General features: G+C 40.5%; 1 protein-coding gene across 1 annotated transcript in view; it reads right to left on the minus strand.

The window, feature by feature from the left end:
• The window catches only part of ctif (CBP80/20-dependent translation initiation factor), a 79,101-nt gene that overhangs the window by 43,023 nt on the left and 14,558 nt on the right, over positions 1-21,520 (minus strand). Inside the window, 6 exon segments of the mRNA XM_037752605.1 lie at positions 6,721-6,799; positions 6,981-7,085; positions 10,864-10,940; positions 12,440-12,562; positions 16,287-16,358; positions 16,542-16,780. Of these exon segments, the coding sequence (XP_037608533.1) occupies positions 6,721-6,799; positions 6,981-7,085; positions 10,864-10,940; positions 12,440-12,562; positions 16,287-16,358; positions 16,542-16,718 (633 nt within the window). The 5' untranslated portion in view covers positions 16,719-16,780.

The following is a 21,520-nucleotide window of genomic DNA, read 5'->3' on the forward strand; positions in this document are numbered from 1 at the left end:
CTATCAACATTTTTTAATAATTAGTTTTTTCAATCTAGATTAAATTCTATATGTTTTATATTTACTGTTTTTTTATTATTTTATTTTAACCTATTACTGCATCTTTGTATTAATTGTTTGTTTTGAGTAAAGTCATTTGTAACATTGTTTTTTACAGAGTGGTACATCAATAAACATCATTGTTATTATTATTTAATAAAATTGTGCACTCTTGGTGTTTATGTTTGATGTTATTCAGAATCCATGCGCCACCTTGGCATGAATCCACGGATAAATACTCGCTCTCTGACCTCTGAATGCCTCCGTCATTACGCCCTGACGCTGGAGCGCGAAGGCGGCGTTATTGTATGAGCAGGTTTGACATTCCAGAGAGGCCGGTAGAGGTGCAGCAGAATCTGAGGGGCAGGAGGAGGAAGCCCTTTTCTCACAGAGCTGCTCACACGCCCACACACACAAACGAGATGTTTTCCACATCCCAGGGCTATTTGTAAGTCTATTCCGACTCCTGGAAAAGGGGAGGTGAGTGTTGGCGGGAAGTGTGGAACGTAGACGGGGACTTTGGATGATGAAGCCCTGCCTACGGTAACTGGAGGAGGTAGCGTCTGGGGAAAAGAGACGTGGTGTTGTTCTTTATCTACTAAACAGTAAACATCCACAATGCACACAAGTAAAGCTTTGACCACGAGCCGGTGGTGGAAGTAGTACTTAGATGGTTTACAAGTATCAATAAAACCATGTTAAATACTCCGTTACATACATTCTATTGAAAATTAAAAGTTCTTGTTCTGCAGTAAAATGTCCTGTGACTGATATATTAGGATATATTACATTATTAGATTGTTAATACTGATTCATCAATGTGTAAAAAGGATTTTGCTATTTTAGTCTGGATCTAGTTTTAACTACTTTATATACAGTTGGGTAGTTTAGTTCGGTGGTCACAAGATACATCTGAGGGCCCTTGAGATGATGTATGTGGTAGCAAAAGTAAAACAACAAAGTTCTGATACACAAATATATTATTTATTCACTAATCTTTTTAATTTTCTAATGTTTTTTTGTGAGATATTGGATCATTTAACCTCTTTAGGCCTCAAACATCTCACTTTAGTTGATTGTATATATTTATTTGAGAGGGGGAAATGTTTCTTTGGCGGTACGGCTAACAACTCATAGACATCTGAAACTACAGATGTAGTTATCAATTATTTTAGTAATCGAGCATTCTACCGATTATTCCATCAATTAATCTTAATATTTTTGCTTTATTAAGGAGCATTTGTAAATATACAAAAGGGAAAATAAGACGTGTCTCTAAAAATTAACAACTAATTGGTTTCCTTTGTAGAAAAATCTATATTTTTATTGCTTAAATTGCAAACAATAATATTTGTCAAAACTAAACCCATTTAGTGCATTTAAGTGCCATATTACATTCTGGATGGATGGGGGGGATTAAACAAAGAATCAATGATTTTTAGTAATCAAGTTACTCGAGGGATGGTTTCAGCAATTTTTCATATATTTTGTCATTTAAAATACTAATCTGTAAAGTAACTACTGAGTATATAACTGACAGATAAATGTAGTGGAATAAAATAAAAATAGATTTAATCAATAGATCTGTAAAACTGAGTTTCTCCGCAAAGAATCACACAAAAGCACCACTTTAAATGTTGTGTTTACCAGAGTGAAGTCTCTTAGAAATTAGTCATTCAGCATGAAAAAAAGCATAAAAAACGACTAAAGGAAATCTTAGTCGACTGAGACCAAAACAACAGATTTATCACCTAAGAGGAGGGCAGACATAGAGAGGACTAAAGTAGCATCAATTGGAAACAAAAATGAAGAAATTAAGTACCTCAAATCTGTACTTAAGTATAGTACTTAAGGAAATGTACTGTGTTATATTCCGGCACCTGCCACGAGCAAGGTGAGACATGACAGCCAGTCATGTGTTTCAATAGCAACTAGGGATGCTCATTTTGAAATTTTTTAAAGTGGCAGTAGGCAGTATATTTTTGGCATCATTGGACAAAAATTCCATAATAACCTTTCAGCATATTGTAATTCAAGTGTTCTGAGAGAAAACTAGACTTCTGCACCTCCTCATGGCTCTGTTTTCAGTAAGGATGCTCATTTTGAAAAATGTTCTTAACCCACCCTCGTTAACCGATTATTAACCTTTAACCGACAAGATTTGTGCCTCGTACCAGCTACAGGAGTACAACAGATATTGGTTGATGGGAGTCCCCAGTTCACCGTCCGGAGCGTTAACTTAGCAGCTACGATGCTGCGTGTAGTGTCGCAGACATGCAGCCATTTTCCCAGTAAAAGTCTGCACCACACATTTAGTTTAGTTTAGCAGGTTGTCAGCTGTGTGTCTGCCCGGTGGAACTTTAGCGAGTGTCCAACAAACCGTGTGTGTATTTGTGCTACGTTAGCAGCTCTAGCATTGAGGCTTCGTGCTCGCCGCTGCACACGTAGTCTGAGTAACTTTAGTGAGTTTCCAACAGACCGTGTGTGTGTGTTGGCGGTGAGTGTGAGGTTGTTGGTGGCGTTCTAGCTGTGATCGTAGGTGTAGCAGTGTGTGGACACTTTATTTGAGGGTGAATAAATGCTACGAAATTTCAACTCCTCTGCTCCGCTCAAGCGAGCCAGAGACCGGAGCCAACTTCCTGTTTCCTGCAACTCCGGCTCCGCCTCTTAAGGCGGGCTGTTAAGGTGGACCAGCTTTTCTCCTTAAAGAGACGAGCCGCTCCTCTGAGCCGCTCAGCTTTTGAGTTAATTATTAACATTTCTTTTAACCGTTTTAAACGATAGCGTTAATCGGTTAAATGCTTAATGTTGGTTAACGGTTAAACGGTTAATTATGGACATCCCTAATAGCAACAAATAAAAATGCCCTGCCACATAACACTATTGACACTTTACGACTAAAATTCTCTGGCTTCGTCTGAAATCACATTCTATGCACTACATACCCAATATGTGTGCTATCGTTCAACGTACTTTTGGGTGAATAAACAGTAGTATGTATCTTTTCGGACGCCCTGAGCTGTAACTGACGTCGTCACTTCCTGAGAACCGTCTTGCCGGTTGGATACGTGTAACCATCATACTTGCCAATCTTGAGACCTCAAAATAGGGAGGATTTTCAAAACCAAAGCAGGGCATCTGGGTCCCCAGACATTTTATTATTTTTAGAGACGTAGTTTCCTGCATTCTGGTAGTACACTACAACAGCATTTTTTGTTAAATAGGCCTACTTATAATTCTAAGGAAAGAAAATTGAATAATTTGCACCTCTGGCGTGAACTTGCTGTCTCATCCTTTTTCTTTCAGTCATTCATTTTCTGCCCCCCATTTCTTTCTCTTAGTACTCTCCAGTTCCCTCTCCTCTCACCCCTTTCAGACAAAACACGACAACGGCACCACTGCGCCCTGAAACCAGTTATTTCCAAAGGCTAGTGCCACGGCGGCTTTGCTATGATGCTATGATGTGCGGCGAGCGCAGCTCAAACCGCCCCGCGTTGTTGCCAGCAGCTCTCCTCCAGTCTGCCGTCCGGGCAGAAGCAGTATAGGCTTTACAAACACTGTACAGTTGCCAGAAACTGGTGGTGTGAAAAAATTGTCATAAATCGGGAGAAATACAGGAGAATTGTGACCCCGGGAGGAAACCACGAGAGAGGAAAAAACGGGAGGGTTGGTAAGTATGGTAACCATGGTAACCCGTGCCAACCTCAGATGACCAAAACGACGGTGTGACAATCAAAGTCTGAACTTACTTAAAAAATATGTCACGCCTAGCAAAGTGAAATCTTGCATTTAAATTGAAGCGTTATTGGCGTCGCAGAGGTGTCCGTCAACGTCTGTTATGAACTTTGTCGTCACTACCGCATTGCAGGATATTTATGCCGCTGTCATGTCTAGCGTTGCAAATCACGTACTGTTGGTTTCATGCAAAGGTTTCAGACATACTAAAAAAATCTCAAACACTTTTATTGTACTGAATAGCATGTTACTATTGAAATTCTGACGCAACATCTCTCTCTCACACACCCCCAGATATATCATATACTTCATGGAATATTCTATGTTAGTTTGAAGTGTGATTTGCATGTGATTTTTGTCCTGATCCGAGTCATTTCCCATGCAGATTCCCAGTCCAATGCCAATATTTTCCTATTAAAACGCTGCGGCAAAGTGCACATATAATAAAAACCTTTCATCAATTTGATTTTAAACAATTTAGACATCTGACATGACACAAAAAAATAACTTACTCTTGATTGCAAACGACTCCCAAGTCAATTCAAGTGGAGGTTACAATGATTGTGGTTTCAGTGTTTTATGATACAGTCAGTGTGGTCTCTCTAAAACTACTGGCCCTGGAAGTGGAAAGTGGAAACTTAAGTGGCCTCGCAGTGGTCTTGGGAAAGAAATGGCCTCATTAGAATGAGAAAAACACTGGGCATTAGTGACCGGGCTTTGGGATAAACTTTAAAGATGCCGGGGCATGATACCCAGAAAAAAAAGGAAGAGAGACTGTGTGAGGATGGCTGAAGTCAGAAACAGCTAAAGGAATGTGACGCAGAGAAAACGTCCCCAGCTCTGTTTCTCCGACCTCGCTGTGTCTCAGTGCCCACACATATCCGATCCCAAGCTCAGACAAACGCAAGTGACCCCATCTTTCTTTTTGGCCCTGACTGAATGAACGGAAGCGACGATCTTGGCTCGGGAGCTTTACAATGAGGAAGCCGTCTCGGTAGCGCAACTAGAGGCATCTTGGCTGAAACGCTGCGAGAGGCGCAACGCAGCTCAGCCACAAAAGCCAAGAGGGGAAGGAAAGAGGAAGACACTGTAGCTCAAACACTATGAGCGATGGAAGACGTCTTGGCTCAGAGAGCAGGGAAGGAAGAGAGGAGGGTGACATCGGCGACCTGGAGTGAACTCTGCCACCCCCTTAATCACAAATCACCTTGGAAAACACAATGAGTAATACCCTGAAATGGCAGCTGCTAAATTCATTCCACATATTTTTTTTCCCCACTTTGTTGACGCCTGACATATCATATTCAGAAATACCTTATAATGAAATTAGGAAATTGTTGTTGTAATGAAACTAGACACTGTGCCCTAACTGGCTGCGACGTGAGCGAGCTCCTCTTGCATTGTACTTCTACCTGTTTGGATTATTTTGTTCAGTATTGTTGAATACACAACGGTCTAATGTTACACTATGCAGCAGGCTGAGCAGGGACAACAACTGGTTAGTGAAACATCCACATTTAGTCTTTATTAGGGATGTCACGAGAACCGATACTTCGGTACCAAGTCGATGCCAATTTTTTTTAAAAAGTGACGGTACTCTTTTTCTACAGTACCGAAGGTACCGTACGATACCTGTAATGGTCATTGGTAGGGATGTAAGACCACGGGGTATAACACATGTGCAGTGTAACTGATGACGCGTTGATGACGCGTGACCCCGCCTACTTCTGAGAGCAGAGAGATACGTGTGTGGGTGTGTTGCGAGACATCGGTGTGCGGGAGCTTCTGTCCATCCGCGTTGGGAAAGAAAAAAGCGGTAGATGATGGGATGAGAGACAACGTAGTGTAACGTTACACAGACATAACAAGGCTGCTGAATGAGTGAGGCATCCGCCGATACGTTACACAGAAACACACCGTGTTAATAACAAGCCGACCACCTCACGGTACCGCCAGCTGTGAGCTGTGAACTGTTTTTAAAGTCATGCACCTTGGCGGAGGTCTGCGTTTTCCGAGTGTCATTCTATATATATAATTCCTACTCACTGTATATACAGATATCTTTACATGTACATACTGAACATAATCATCCAGTCCATGTATATACATTCAGTATTTATTTCTTTGCACTGTTTGCATTGTCTACAACTCACAGAACACTTGACTTCTACATAGACATTTTATTTCTCATTTTATTGCTGGTCATTGTTGATCTTTATATATATATTTATATACAAAACTATTTTATCACTACCTGTGTACACAACAGTCCTGTCTCTTCCTCATCTTTATCTGTCCAGCTTTGTTGTCCTTGTCACAAGCTTTTATTTTTTCTATTTCTGTGTAAGTACACTGAGAGAAATGCATAAAACCGGAGTCATATTCCTTGTATGAATGTATGTACTTGGCAACTAAAACTGATTCTGATTCAATGTGTAAATGTTGTACATACATGTAACCACCAGGGGTCAGTGTAACATCTTGATGCACTTATCATGTCAGTTACAGCTCACTTCAACATCTGACCAGCAGGCGTCACCAAATGTTCATTTATAATCAACCAATCTAATTGATATCATTAATATAAATATATATAGACTGATTTTACACATATTCATTGTTCTTCAACTGAAAAAAAAGATGATTTTTCTTAATTTTCTGCACTGATGTTTCATATTCTGTTGATTTTTCTATGAACCTGACTAGTATGCACCACTGCTCTGTTCAAAAACACCTGTCATTTTTCCTTTACGCCAACAGAGGTCACTCTCTGACAACTAATAGATTGCAAGGTTGTACTGCGTCACATCAATGCAGAAGAACTGTTTTACAAAACCATGTGTTGCTTGTGTCGAACAAAAACATGTATATTAAGACATTGTGCATTACCAGAGTGAGAAACCGATCTAGATTGAAGCATTTACTTTAACAAAAACGGTGACTTACAGAGCGCAGATGGGGCAGGAACCTCTCGATGTCATTCATGTCTATGCCGTCATCTTCCTCAAACTTGTTTTTGTTCATCCTGAAAGAGAGGAAATAACCATCAGGGATGATAGGCAGACAAATGAGCTCAATTAGTGATAGAAGACGATCCTAATGACAAAACTGAGATGACCAAAACGATACTGAGACATAGCAGGGCAGCGCCAGCTCAAACAAACTACTGTTGATGAAGACCTAAGACTCAAAGCCTAAGATCTTACCCTTCTCGGTCAATGTGTGGCAGGTGCTTTGGCGTTCCTCTGAAGTGTTTCCTGTGGAAATGGCTGAAGTCCAGCTTCTCTGGCTGCACGTCCCAACCTGCACCTCTACAACCAAGAGACAAAGGGACACATTAAAGGTTAGAGACAGCCTGCATCCATGTATACGCATAAGGAAAGAGCAGAAAGGTGTTCAAGAGTACAATACATCTTCTACATTTTACATACAGGGAGAAAAGAAATAAGTTAACCTCGGGTGAAAATTCTTAAAGGTCCCATATTGTGAACGTGAGATTTGCATGTCTTTTATATTATAAAGCAGGTTTAAGTGCTATATAGATACTGTTAAACTATCAAAACGCTCAATATAGGGAGAAACACACACAGCCCGTATTCAGAAATTGTGTGTTTGAAACAAGCCGTGATGTCACAAATCTACAATATTTAGATTTATTATGCAGTTTTAAATGTAAATATTCTAAATGTGTCCCAGTTTATTTCCTGTTGCAGTGTATGTAAGCTGACAGGAAGTAAACATGGACCCAAACTGTTGCCTAGCAACGCAATTCCATTGCAATTCCACTGCAATTCCGTTGAAATGCACTAAAACGGAGCGTTTCAGACAAAGGGTAAATACAGGTATATTCAGGCAGACAGTATAAGGAAAATAAAGTTTTTGGGGAAATTACAGCATGTAAACATGTACTATTAGAAACACAAAATACAAGTATGAACCTGACAATGAGGACGATATGGGACCTTTAAGGCTTTCAAGTCGGAATTATTTTTCTATAATATCGAATAGTCACGACTAAAGAAGCAACAATCACATTTAAAGTGGGAAAAAAGACGCCATAGTCCGTTTAGCTACTCCAAATCAGAGTAAAATGGTTATTTTTGGTTTGTTTACTATTTAGTCTGGTTCATTTTCACAGTGCACAAATTAAAGCGGACCAAATAAAACTAAATTATTCGCTGTGTACGTCGCCTTGAGAGCTGCCACTTCTATGCAGGGAATTGCAGACTGAAGTTTTTTCACTTGACACTGACGCTGATCTCCTGCGCACACAAACTCCTTCTCCTTTTGTGGATTTTATTTATCGTATTCTGTTATGTTCTCTTCAGCCCCGATGTCAAGTCCTCTCATTCATGTTAATTTGTCGTTTGCCCCCAGTCCATCTCAACAAATACCGGCGCAATCAAGCCCGTAATCTCCAGGCATTTTGGTACACTTCCTGCAATTGGGTCAGATTATGTTCTCACTGCAATCGAACCGGTTGTTTTGGTTCACACTGTAGTACGATTACTGCGTTCACAACTAACCACACCAGAGCTCCATTAAAATGGACTAAATGTTATGTAAATGTTGAAATCGCCCCTTAGTCGTTATTTACTAAGAGTTTAACAGTCAAAAACTCAGCTAATCTGCTTCATCAGGACTGTGTAGGTGGAGTTTGATCAGTGGCCTGGCTACATGATCAAAAAGCTCCACACTTGCCATCACAATTTGGTTTAAAATATTAGTAAATCCTGATTGGCACTTGGAAGTACGTGACTGGTTTGACTGGTTGGAGTCGCACACATGCAAATACAGAAATCTCTCGTGCAATAACCAAAACTGTTTCAGTTCAAAAAAGGATATGTTCATGTTGGACCCCATCATTCAATGTTAGAAGCTGATTGAGGAAATCGGTTTTCATGATCGTTAACTCAACAATGACTCTGGTCCTTGTCTTGCTGATGTCTAAAATAGAAAATGTATGATAGTTATATTACCTCTTGACATACATCTTTGCAGGTAATGAAATGTGTGAGCGGCGCAAGACAGCTTATCTAACATGGAATTTGTTCATTGGCTTTCAATTACATCAAACACATAGCAGGTCAGGTCTGGCTCTTTCCGTTAATGGTTGGTCAGAACCAGGTTGTTTGGACCTCACTTTTCTCCAGCTTGATATATATAATATACAGTATTGGTATAAAATGCGATGTTAGATCTAATCTGCTTTAGTTCAGACACTCAGTTCAGATTAATGTGTTTGAAGATGGTTTTAAATGCCAGAAATAGACTTGCAGGAGCAGAAGTTGAGTCACAGTACAAGAGACTGTGAGGTGGCTGCACTTTAATAAAAGACTCCATCAATCACTGACCACAAGATGCTACAATAGACTTGTGTCACCACTAGGTGAGGCTGGCTGACAACACACTCACTTTATTCACTACATTAAAAACTGCATAGAACATTTTCTACAAAAATTAAATAATATGAGAAGCACGAGTGTTTTGATAAAACAGAACTGGAGAATTTGAATTCAGCAAATTTCAAAGCTTGAAAATATACATCTGTGCTACTGTTCATTATGGTATTATAACAACAGGCATTGTTATTGTAATTATATGTATCATTTTATCCTAAAAAAAGATTACATTACATCCATTTGGCTGACATCTTTATCCAAAGAGAGTCAATATTTCACCAAATCTGTGCACACATTGGGAGCAATTAGCGGTCAAACCACCAACCCTACAATGAGTGACTGGCCGACCTTCCAACCGAGCTAAAACTGAATCTACAAACCACATTTTCTATTTTGAGACTCTAGGCCACAGCAAAACTTTCAATGGTAAAGCCGTTGCTTTCACACATCTTTAACTAGAAAGGCTGAAATGCCTCCTAATTAAAGTGTGAGGTTTTGATCAATATTCAATCTGTACTACACTTCATCTCTTGTCTGCGTGGAGGGAGAGCTGCTTACATCATCCAGTGCTCCTTCACTGTGTGCTCAGATGTGCCAACGTGGCCGGATCTTAGGTAGCTGAAGCTGCCGTGCAGCCGTTACCACGGCAACCAGCCCTCCCTCCAGTTGACTGATTTATGTCATTTCTCATTTCCTTCCCCCCCCCCCGCAACGCAACTTGCGTTGTAGCAAGTTAGAGTGAAGATACTGGCATCATATGAAACAAGAAAACCTAAGGAATCCAGTGGTACCAACCAATGTCATACTAGCTTGTCGCAAAGGAGGCTAAATAATGCTTCAAACTTTCGCTAAATTTTGGCGAGGTTACACTGTCATGGCCATTTTCCATTGACCTCTGACCTCCAGATATGTGAATGAAAATGGGTTCTATGGGTACCCACGAGTCTCCCCCTTTACAGACATGCCCACTTTATGATAATCACATGCAGTTTGGGGCAAGTCAGTCAAGTCAGCACACTGACACACTGACAGCTGTTGTTGCCTGTTGGGCTGCAGTTTGCCATGTTATGATTTGAGCATATTTTTTATGCTAAATGCAGTACCTGTGAGGGTTTCTGGACAATATTTGTCATTGTTTTGTGTCGTTAATTGATTTCCAATAATAAATATATACATATATTTGCATAAAGCAGCATATTTGCCCACTCCCATGTTGATCAGAGTATTAGATACTTGACAAATCTCCCTTTAAAAAGGTACATTTTGAACAGATAAAAAATGTGTGATTAATCCGTGGTTAATCACGATTAACTATAGATAATCATGCGATTAAATATTTTAATGGATTGACAGCCCTAGTTTATACACACGATAAATGCCAGCAGTGATCCGGGTCTTGAAGACAAAAACTGGGAAATACTGTCCGAGGCTAACCAGCAGAAAACTACTGTAACTGAGATTCAGCAAACAGCAGACCTCAAATTAACAAATAGAGCTGTAGATAAGACAAGCAAAGTCAGGTTTGAGAGGAAGCCAAAGACCGTGAGAAGACGGTTACAAAGTGTGAGAGCAAAAGAGGCAAACGCTAACTGTGTGTGTCTAAATCAGTCATATGACCCTCCAGAAACTATGACTGGAATTCAGACTCAGTAGACTGTACAACATATTAGGTTTGCGAGGCACCTACCCACGTGAGTCCATTGTGTTGGCAGCCCATATGTCTGTCCCCAGGATGTCAAGGGAGCCGCCGTCTCTGTTCCCGTTCTAGACAGAAAAAAGGCACAAGGAAAATATGTTCAGTGTGACTACAAAACACTTCTTACCAAACCATCACATACGAAAAGATGCACCACTGGAACTACTCTTCTTTGGCTGATTGTCCACATAGCATGTTTTTTCTGAACGCCAGTGTCAATCGTTCCCAATAAGGAGAGAATGTTTGCGGCCACCTAAAGAAAAAGCGCTGCACCAAGTGTCTTTTTTTCTGAGCGCACCGCATTTCGTGCGGCTGCTTCGAATGCTTCTAGTCGAAAGTCTCTGAACTTTTCAGAAAAGCTCCGGTGACATCACTGTAGAAAATGGAGGAGAAGCATGTTTTGTTCTTGTCTGTCTATTCTGAGCTTTATGTGTCAGACAGACACTGTCAGCTGGGCGGACACTGAATGTTGCTGGTGATTGTTGTGCTTTTATCGCCATGCGCGTTGTCAGAAGCTCATCCATACAAAATATGAGGGCGATCACCCTTCAGTTGGTGCTCATGGTGAAAAAAACAATGTCAAACAAATAGATAGTAGTCCAAATAGATAATAAAAAGCAAGGAGGCGGTGCTAGTCTATCACACAACAGAGGTTAGATTGGCGATATGTTGTTTTGTCAAGATTCATGTCAAGATATTATTGTAATAGAAACATTTAAAAAAAAAAAAAAGCGCTGGAAGCGTTTTTTTTTTTTTTATAAAAAGCTTGGTTGAAGTGTTCCCTAGTGCCATGCCAGTGCTTTCCTGGGAAAAAAAAAAAAAAAACGCTATATGGACACAAGATCTGCCACAATTAATTGATTAGTTGTCAACAATTTTGATAATCGGTTCGAGTAATTTAAGAAAAAAAAAAAGTCAAAATTCTCTGATTCCAGCTTCTTTAATGTGAATATTTTCTGGTTTCTTTTCTTTATTTTATTAATAATAAGTATGAATTCAAAAGGTTCTAAAGTCAATGCAAGTATTATTTTTTGTCTTTTAGTACTGCACTTCCGTTGGGAGATTTAAAAGATAATAGGAGCAGCAGAGGCCGAGATATCCTGACATTCAGTCCCTAGTATTAGGCTCCAAAAGCGTTGGATCCTTCACGCACAATGCACCTCATTAGCGTCTGTCTTTAGACCGTCTTTGCCTGGTAAATTCCCACGTCTGTCAAACTCCACACGCCCCAGTTTGTAACACTGTTTTTTTTTTTTGTCAGAAATGTAATGTAAAACTGGTTTCACAGGCTGCGTAGTGCTCCTTAGTAAACTCATCTTCATGTGCTAAATCAGTGGAGTGCCCCTTAAACATTTAACGATGACGCAGATTTGATTTGTGGTGATATGTTCAGACTTAGAGACTCCCGAGGGAACAACACAATGACCATTGACAACAGTAACCAATGTATTTGTCCCTCAAAGTCTCCCGAGATGTTCCCTTTCATTTCTTTCAGAGGTGATCATTTAGGAGGGAATGTGGCAGCAGCAGGAGACATATGAGACAGCAGACATGTGTATATCTGTACCTTGGCAGGGCCTGTGAACTGGTTGTTTCTGCCTCTGCTGCCGGAGCGCGAGCCAGACCCTGGTCTAGACCCTGAACTGGGCCTGGAGCCTGTACTGCCGTTGCTGCTGTGTTCCCACTCGTCCTGCAGAGGTGAGAGAGGTGAGGAAAGAAAAGGACTAAGTGTTATGTTTTATTCAAAACACAGAACACTGAGGAAACCACAGCTACAACAAAATAAGTCTGCAACAGTTTTATCTTTGAGAAAAACTGGATTAAAGCCCATGGCAGCTGGGTCCATAATGTGTTAGCTGATTTAAATAATGTTACATTTATCAACCCAAATGTTGGTAACGGACACCGGCCTCTCTGTTGGTGTATTTAATGTCTTGTGTGTCATTTTTGTCTGGATTACAGAGGGCCAGCCTTACAAACGCAAAAGTCTGTCACTGAGTGAGTGACTGACTGAGTGATGAAGTTACAGGATTGGTCGGCCGACTGTTGGATTTCCTCATTGGTCGTTGCTCTTTCAAAATGAAAAAGCGGAGAACAGTTCTGTGTTTATGTTTTCATGGGAGCGTGTCAGCGGTTCAATGTAACATTACATAATGCTGTTGTTGTGCATGTGCTATTGTTTATGTTCATTTAAGTAACGTCATGTTGTGCTTCCTATTGTGTTACTGTACATTAACATCAAGCGCAAAGCAAATTTTCGCCTTTCTTTCCTTCAGAAATAAATCAATGTTGCTGCTTTGTACAGGTTGTGGAAGTCCCAGATATGTCAGAAAACCAAATGCCATCGTGTCTGGGTTCATAACGTCACCCGGCGGCGAGCTGTATTCACATGCAGCGGCATTGAACTGACTAACTAGCAAGCCACACGTCGCTACTGCGGTATGAACCCAAAATAAACAGACTGTGCGGTGATTTAATTGCAATTAACAGATCAAAATGATGCCGAAATAACGACATTATGATGTTGCTTTGTAAAAAGACTGAATTCATGCTTTGTCAGGTCTGTCCGCAACACAACAAGCAAACAACTTTTAAAATGTTTGTTTTCTGAACGGAGTTTGGATCGGTCAGTGCCAGGCTATGCCAACATTGTAGCTGCTCCATTAACACTCCATCTAGGAATAAATACTGCAGCAACAACATCAGTGATGACAGCGGGAATATCTCAACGCTGATAAGCTTTCGCAAAGTATGTATATATATGTATGTATAAAAATTCACATACTGACCATCTACGGTCCAGCCATATACTCAGTTTTGACCGAGTCTTGTTAACCATCACTTCATTGGTTTCAGAACATCTTGCCAAAGGACTGCAGTTGAAAGTTAGCCAGCTGGCTGACATTGGCACATTCACAGAAAAGTTGATTAATGTGCTATGTCCTTATAAATAAAAGAAATGAAATGAGCTGGTTTTAGGTTAACAGTTTAATGGTTGGTGTGCCTTTTTGTCACTGGAGGCCAGTGTGCCATTTCTCCTGCTTTTACACTTGTTTTTTCGTGCATATTAGGAGTGTAGCAACAACCTGTATTGTATTCTATTGCTTAACAAAACTATTCAGAGCACAGAGAACAGTGCAGGACTGGAACAGTGCAGCACTTTGGTTGTTGAGCTGAGAGGTTTGTTTCTGTTATTGCAGAATTGTTTCTGATTGTTGTTGGTTGTTTTTGAGTTTCTTTATATTCTGACATACCACATCAAAACTCTTAGTTCACTGCCAAGTCTTGGACATTATACTTTTCAGAAGCTGAATGTAAAAATGTGTTGACAGTAACTTGATGTATTGATATAAATACTGACATTTCATTTCTCTTTACCTCCCTCATATTTTGGATCGCTCTGCTCTCTTTGAACCTCTCACCCATGCTGCTTCACCACTCACTTCCTGGTGAATCATACCAACGAATCTCTGGGGAGCAATAATACTCTACATCGCTGCAGAGTGTACTGCAGAGCAGCTCACACACACACACACACATACAGTGATATTTAGCAGACTAACTGATAATTCATTTAGAATTATTTAATTACTGGCTCAAGCCTCACAGTATCCCGTGTTAGTCATTAAGAGCATACTTTGTCTCCAGAAACCACAAATAAGCAGACGAGCGATGGATCGCTCACGGCTGGTGTTACTGTCTCTTCTAATCATACACTTTAGCAGCTGACTGAGAGGGAAAGACTAACTCGAACGTACAGAACCAAGAGCAGAGCAAACCTACACTTTAATCAAAGTGATGCTCCAGTGACCAGAGGGTCTAGATGAGCACAGAAGAGGACAGCAACAACATGGAAGTAGCAGTAGAATCAGAGCTGTAGTGGAGGGTTTAACACATGTAAATGCTGTTTACTCATCTCTACTATTCTAAAATACTGTTAATGCATATTTTGCACCTGTTTACGTGGTAAACGGGTGCAAAATATGATTTTTTTAAATTTATTTTTTTACAAATATGAATTTTAATTCCTGTTTAAGTTTTGACCTATTTGTTGCTGATTGTTATGGTTTTAACAAGTACCTGTTAATTTTGAAGATTGTTTTTACCAAGTTGCTGGTGTAACCAGTGTGGCTAGCTAGTCGCCCAAAGTCTCATTTGATCGCATGAATTTTTGCTAACTAATCCCCGTGTGCAGGATGAGTCATCAAACATTTGAAACTGTTTACATCGAGAGAAAAGACAGGGATTTGATGTAAATATACTCAGATTTTTTGACATATATTTGGCATATAACCAAAGGTAAAAAAAAAAAAAAAACTAACACAGGGACAAAGGATTAATTCATGGGAACTTTAAGTTTTTCTTTGTTTTTTGTCATTTGTATTATCTTAACAGGTCCAGTGTGGAGATATAATCTCTCCACCTAGTCCTGGGTCTTCCCTGTGTCCTCCTCCCAAGCTGGTCGTGCCTGGAACACCTCCCTAGGAAGGCGCCCAGGGAGGGGGGGCATTCTTACTAGACGCCCGAACCACCTCAGCTGGCTCCTTTCAATGCAAAGGAGCAGCGGCTCTACTCCGAGTCCCTCATGGATGACTGAGCGTTTCGCCCTATCTCTAAGGGAGACGCCAGCCACCCTGCTGAAGAAAACCCATTTCGGCCGCTTGTAGCCACAATCTAGTTCTTTCAGTCATGACCCGATGATTCTGAAAACCTTTGAGGCGAGAAATAGGTATTAACGTAACATAATATTGATTCATATTTGATCAGCGCTGTCTAGTTTGACCGTTTGGTCGGAGTTCGCGAGTGATTGACAGTCGGCTCTCATAGACAGCAGATGGATAACAGACATCAGATCAGCTCTTACTGTTTGTTTTCCTCCGGTCTGTGAAATCTTGCAAATGCCGTTAGGAGCACCGGAGGACACCAGAGGAACATGATTTTTTTCAGGTTACCTGTTTTATGTACTACTGTCACGATATAGCGACCGTTTTATAAAAATAACTTTTTTTAATCATATTTGCTCCAATCTCACCTACTGATGCTTTAAACCAGAGTCAACATTTTTAATCTAGAAAAAAAATAATAAAATGATGAATGTGATGCAGCTTTAATTTAAACGCATTAAATCCCCATTAGTCATTTGTTATTGTCCAAAACACTCATCTATTACAATAAAGAACATATAGAATGTATTGGAGATTACTTTTGAGATGGACACTGATAGGTCCATCTTTCTATTCATTACGGTGATGGACGGTAGTGTACAGGTGAGCCAACCTTTTTATGTCACTACAGCGATTGAGTAGAATCATGACTACCCTATGCGTAACTAGACTGTGAATGATTATTCAGTGCATTAATTAAGGTCATTTCCGAAGCTGTGAAATAAGCAGAATAAGAACACACACACTTACCGGCTTGGTTGAGCCTCTCCCCCGTGAAGACGTCCAGCTGCCATCTTTCTTGTTGTTACAGTCATCCGTCCACTGGTGGAGAGAAAAGGGGGCATTTGTCTACGTTTACATATACATTATAATAATAGGGGCAGCTGCTAATGCAGGCTGGACCCCGCCTGTGTGTTTTGAAAGATACAAACCACTATAAATAACCACTGCTGCTAACGGCAACTAATGAGAGAATATCATCCATTCGTGTAATAAGGCTCTGACCTGTGGCACCTTGCCGCCGTTGTCCAAGTCCAAGTCTCCATCAGCCTTGTCTCCCAGAAGCCCCTGCACCTGGTACTCCAGCACATAGCTGTCAATGAAGCGCTCCAGCTCTTCTATCTCCTGTGAGCGCGTGCTCCCGGCCTCAGACGATGCAGACGCCACTGAAGAGTTCTCCATGACAACCAGCGCTGTGACGGGTGGATGGGGAGGAGGGGGAGGGAGGGAGGGAGGAAAGTGACCTGTGGAGGGAGGAAGGAAAAGATACAGAGAGGAGTGAGCTGAAAATTCAAAATGACTAAGAGCTTCCATGTTAGAGCGTTCATCTCCTGTGTGACTGGAAGGCCAGCCTGTGTTTACAATAAGACCTCCAACATCAGAACATCTGCTGAGTACAGCGCCAGTACAGCTGAAACAATTAAGTGATTAATCAGTTTCTTGATTAACAAAAATGTATTTGCAGGGCGCCTGGGTTAGCTCAGTTGGTAGAGCGGGCGTCCATGTATTAAGGCTTGGTCCTGACCGCGGCGGCCCGGGTTCGAATCCGGCCTGTGGCCCTTTCCGCATCCACTCTCTCTCTCCCCCCTTTCACGACTCTACCCACTGTCCTGTCATAAAAATGGAAAATGCCCCCAAAAAAATAACTTTTAAAAAAAAAATGTATTTGCAACTGGGGCTGCAAGATGAGGAAAATATATGAATAATGTTGAATATCGCGATAACAATACTACTTGTGATAAATAAACAAATAAACAGATATTAAAGTGTACTTAGTTCTGTCTTTCTGCTGCTTTCAGTATTCTGCTAAAAAAAATATATATATATGTATATATATATATATATGAAAATAATAAAAACACCGACAAGAAAAGAATGATAGTTAACAGGGACGCACCGATACCGGATCGGATGTCAGGCCGATACTGACTCAAATAGTTGGATCGGGTATCGGTGACAATGTGGCTGATCTATGCAATTCAGTTCTATGTTTATATACATTAAATGCTGGAATTTTAATTCCTGTTTAAGTTTTGACCAATTTGTTTCTGCATTAAAAAGGATTGTTAAGGTTTTAACAAGTTCCTGTTCATTTAAAAAATAAAAAAATGACCAAGTTACTGGTGTACCATTTTTTTTAATAATAAATACAAATTCTGTAAATGTACATACTGTATATGTATTTATTTGTCACATTTTGTTTTACAAAGTTAAGAAAGCAGTATTTAAGTCTAGCCTGATGTTGCCTTTCACATAAAAGAAAGATCCCAGTCACTCCCCCACACAGTGAGGCATACACAGCTTCTTGATAATAAACACTGGTATCGGACCGGTGCTCTGTATCGGCCGATACCGATACCGATACCTGGGCTTTGGGTATCGGGACCGAAAAAGTCAGATTGGTGCCTCCCTAATAGTTACATTTTAAAAAGCAGTTTTCTACCTCAAAAAATCCTTGAGTGCAATATTGCAGTATTTTGCAATGTGTTTATTTCACAAGTTGACATTGCGATGAATATAAAAAAAAAACCCAATATATTGTGCAGCCCTATCGGCAACTATTTTGATAATGGATTAATCGTATTAATTTTTTATTTCTATTTTAATATATTTTATATTTATATGATTTTATACTTTTGTTTATCATATATGACAGTAAACTGAAGGTCTGTGGGTTTTGGCTGAATAAACACAATTTGAACACATCTCCCTGGGCTGTGGGAAATTATGATGATTTTATGACATTTTATAGAAAAAATAGGAATAATCGTTAGTTGCAGCTAGGTCTGTCAACGTTAACATGTTAACGTTATAATAACGTGTTAACGCAAATTCGTTTTAACGCCACTAATTTCTTGAACGCATTAATGCAATCGATCTTTTGGAGGTTGTAGTGGGTTCAGTCTTCAGGCTAGAGTGAAGATAGTGGTATCTTATGAAACTACAAAACTTAAGGAATCCATTGGTACCAACCATGTCATAGCTTGTCGTGAAGGAGGCTAAATAATGTTCCAAACGTACGCAAAATTTTGGCGAGGAAAAACTTGCATGGCCACTTCCAAATGGGTCCCTTGACCTCTGACCTCCAGATATGTGGATGAAAATGGGTTCTATGGGTACCCACGAGTCTCCCCTTTACAGACATGCCCACTTTATGATAATCACATGCAGTTTGGGGCAAGTCATAGTCAAGTCAGCACACTGACACACTGACACACTGACAGCTGTTGGTGTCTGTTGGGCTGCAGTTTGTCATGTTATGATTTGAGCATATTGTTTTATGCTAAATGCAGTACCTGTGAGGGTTTCTGGACAATGTTGTCATTGTTTTGTGTTGTTAATTGATTTCCAATAATAAATATATACAGACATTTGCATAAAGCAGCATATTTGCCCACTCCCATGATGATAATAGTGTTAAATACTTGACAAATCTCCATTTAAGGTACATTTTGAACAGATACAAAATATGTGATTATTTGAGATTAATCACGATTAATCATGGACAATCATACCATTAACTGTGATTAAATAGTTTAATCAATTGACAGCCCTAGTTGTAACCCTAAGTACCAGCAATAACAATAGGCATTTCTCTCACCTCAACTTTCCCAACACTCAAAGAAGGAACACATCCTCACTGCTGTCAACAAACATTCACATATGCACTGCTCGCTTCCCAAGTGTCCAACAGCAAGACTGTCGGGGTGTGGGGGCTGCTGCAGCCTGCCCAGCAGGTTGTGCTTTCACTCAGATCACATCAAATCCATCCTCCGATTCCTCTCTGCTAATTTCTCTGTCCGAACTCCCTCTGGTGTCACCATTCATACACCTCTCCATGTCCACTTCCCTCTTTGTTTTTCCACCTCTTCCCCTGCCGTCTCTCTGTTGTGTTTTGTGTGATCACCTGACCCAGTGGCCAACGGGGAAGCAGCTTCCCGCCTGGCTGTCTATTGCTACTAAGCTCCTTTACATCATGGCTTGATCACCAGCCATGCAAAGAGGATTTATGGCCCTGGAGCACGCAGAATGGTATCTGCTGAGCCCTGGGGACTCGCTGGGGGAGTCCTGTGTGCATGTTGTAGCCAACAAGTCAGCCACACAACGTTTAAACCCCTTGTTTTGGTTTTCAGCTACAGGGCTACCTAATGCCGTGGTAATGAGGAGTGCTATATCCTAAAGACTTCCTACATCACGTCTGAGCTCACTGACTGCTGCACTGTGTAGTATCTTATCAAACAACAACACAACTAAGTAAAAAATGAAGATCACACCAACTATTACAACAGAACAACAAGACAAATAACTTGATATTGCTTTTTGAGTACCATAAATACTATAAACCATGTTTACAACTACTGAGTTGTTATTACAAAGAGGATCAGACCTCAGGGTCAACTACAGGACAGCACCCCTGTTGAGCAAGAGACTGGTTCGGGTTCCATTCCCTTGCTCAAGGACAGGGAGTCTCCCTACTCTTTATGTACATTTAGGACTAATGCTTTAATCTCGGCATACTGTGCGGCAGGGTCAACATGTCTCTAATCTGACCAACTTTAGTGTATAACCCATACATGTCAACAGTATAATCCATCCGTACATTGATACCGGGGATTTGATTAGCCTGGTGATTTGCAGCCAGCGGGCTACAGGAGCATCAGCGCTTGGAGTCGGACCAGCTGCCTTGAAGACATTTTTTTACCCTCAGGAAATTACAACAACAAACAGCATAATGTGATATGACCCTCATGGGCTATTGTATGCCATTTGCACATACTGTACATGTATGGGCACACACATACACATGGGTTCATGTAATTGGATTTGCACTACTTACATCTTCCTACTGTTTTTATAAAGACAGAGCTAGGGGTGGGAATCACCAGAGGCCCCACGATACAATATTGCGATACTTGAGTCACAATATGAATTAGTTACAATATACTATTTGACGTTTCGACGAGGGAGTACCATGACAGAGTCAAAAAAGACAAATGTTGGCGAGAAATAGTGGAAGCATTTCATCAACCAGGTGAGTACACATGCTATGATATGCTAGCTATGCCGGCAAATCCCCGGTCCTAATTGCGGGAATATGCTAAATTATCATTACCTACGTGATTGACAGTTGCTTCAACCGCCTCCCTGATGACGTCTGAACTCGCGCATGATCGTGGAATACGACGTGCCATGATTGGTCGTGGTCATACGTGCAGTCTTGCTAGTCACCCGACCAAGACACTGCAAGAGTTTATGGCGCTGTGATCGTTAGATCTGACATGGTGACCATCGTCAAAGACAAAAATATCGTGTAGTCTGATCCCGGCATAAGAGGTTAATAATTTATACATTCAAAAAATCAATACTTTACGTCCATATATCGATCTTATTGCCACGCAAAATATCTTGATACTATGATATATAGATTTTTTTCAGCCACCCCTAGTACATGCATTTACATTACTTACTTATTCCTGCTGTTTTCATAAAGACTGTCAGATACTTGTACCCAAATCTAAATTGCATTTCCATTTTCATGATGATTTGAGAGCATAAGAAAAACTTCAAACTGAACTACTGGCCCAGTTTTTGTGTCCTATTCCTGCTACATCATGTGCTGCCCTAAAACCAGACCATCTATGTCGCAACACCAACATCTCAAAAAAGACAGCTCTCACCCAGTCATTCAGGTCATGCCACTCTCCAGTTCATCTAGCCTACCTGATTATCAGACTGAACCTGCATTTCACTACAATCATTCATTTATTTGACTCGCTGCAGTAGCTGCAGTTATTGGTGAAGTTAGGCCTATATTGTGTTTTTTTATATTTTGACCACCCCAGTTTAGATATGTGAGGTTGTAGGAGCATTGATAAGAGACCAGGTTTGATGCATACTGGTCGACTCGTGGTTGCAGCTCAGTCAGATGTCCTACTCTTGTCCTTGACATGTAGTATAGAATTACTGCCTAAGGGGAAGCTGCT

Source organism: Sebastes umbrosus, chromosome 19 (assembly GCF_015220745.1).
Source record: "Sebastes umbrosus isolate fSebUmb1 chromosome 19, fSebUmb1.pri, whole genome shotgun sequence".
Classification (NCBI taxonomy): domain Eukaryota; kingdom Metazoa; phylum Chordata; class Actinopteri; order Perciformes; family Sebastidae; genus Sebastes; species Sebastes umbrosus.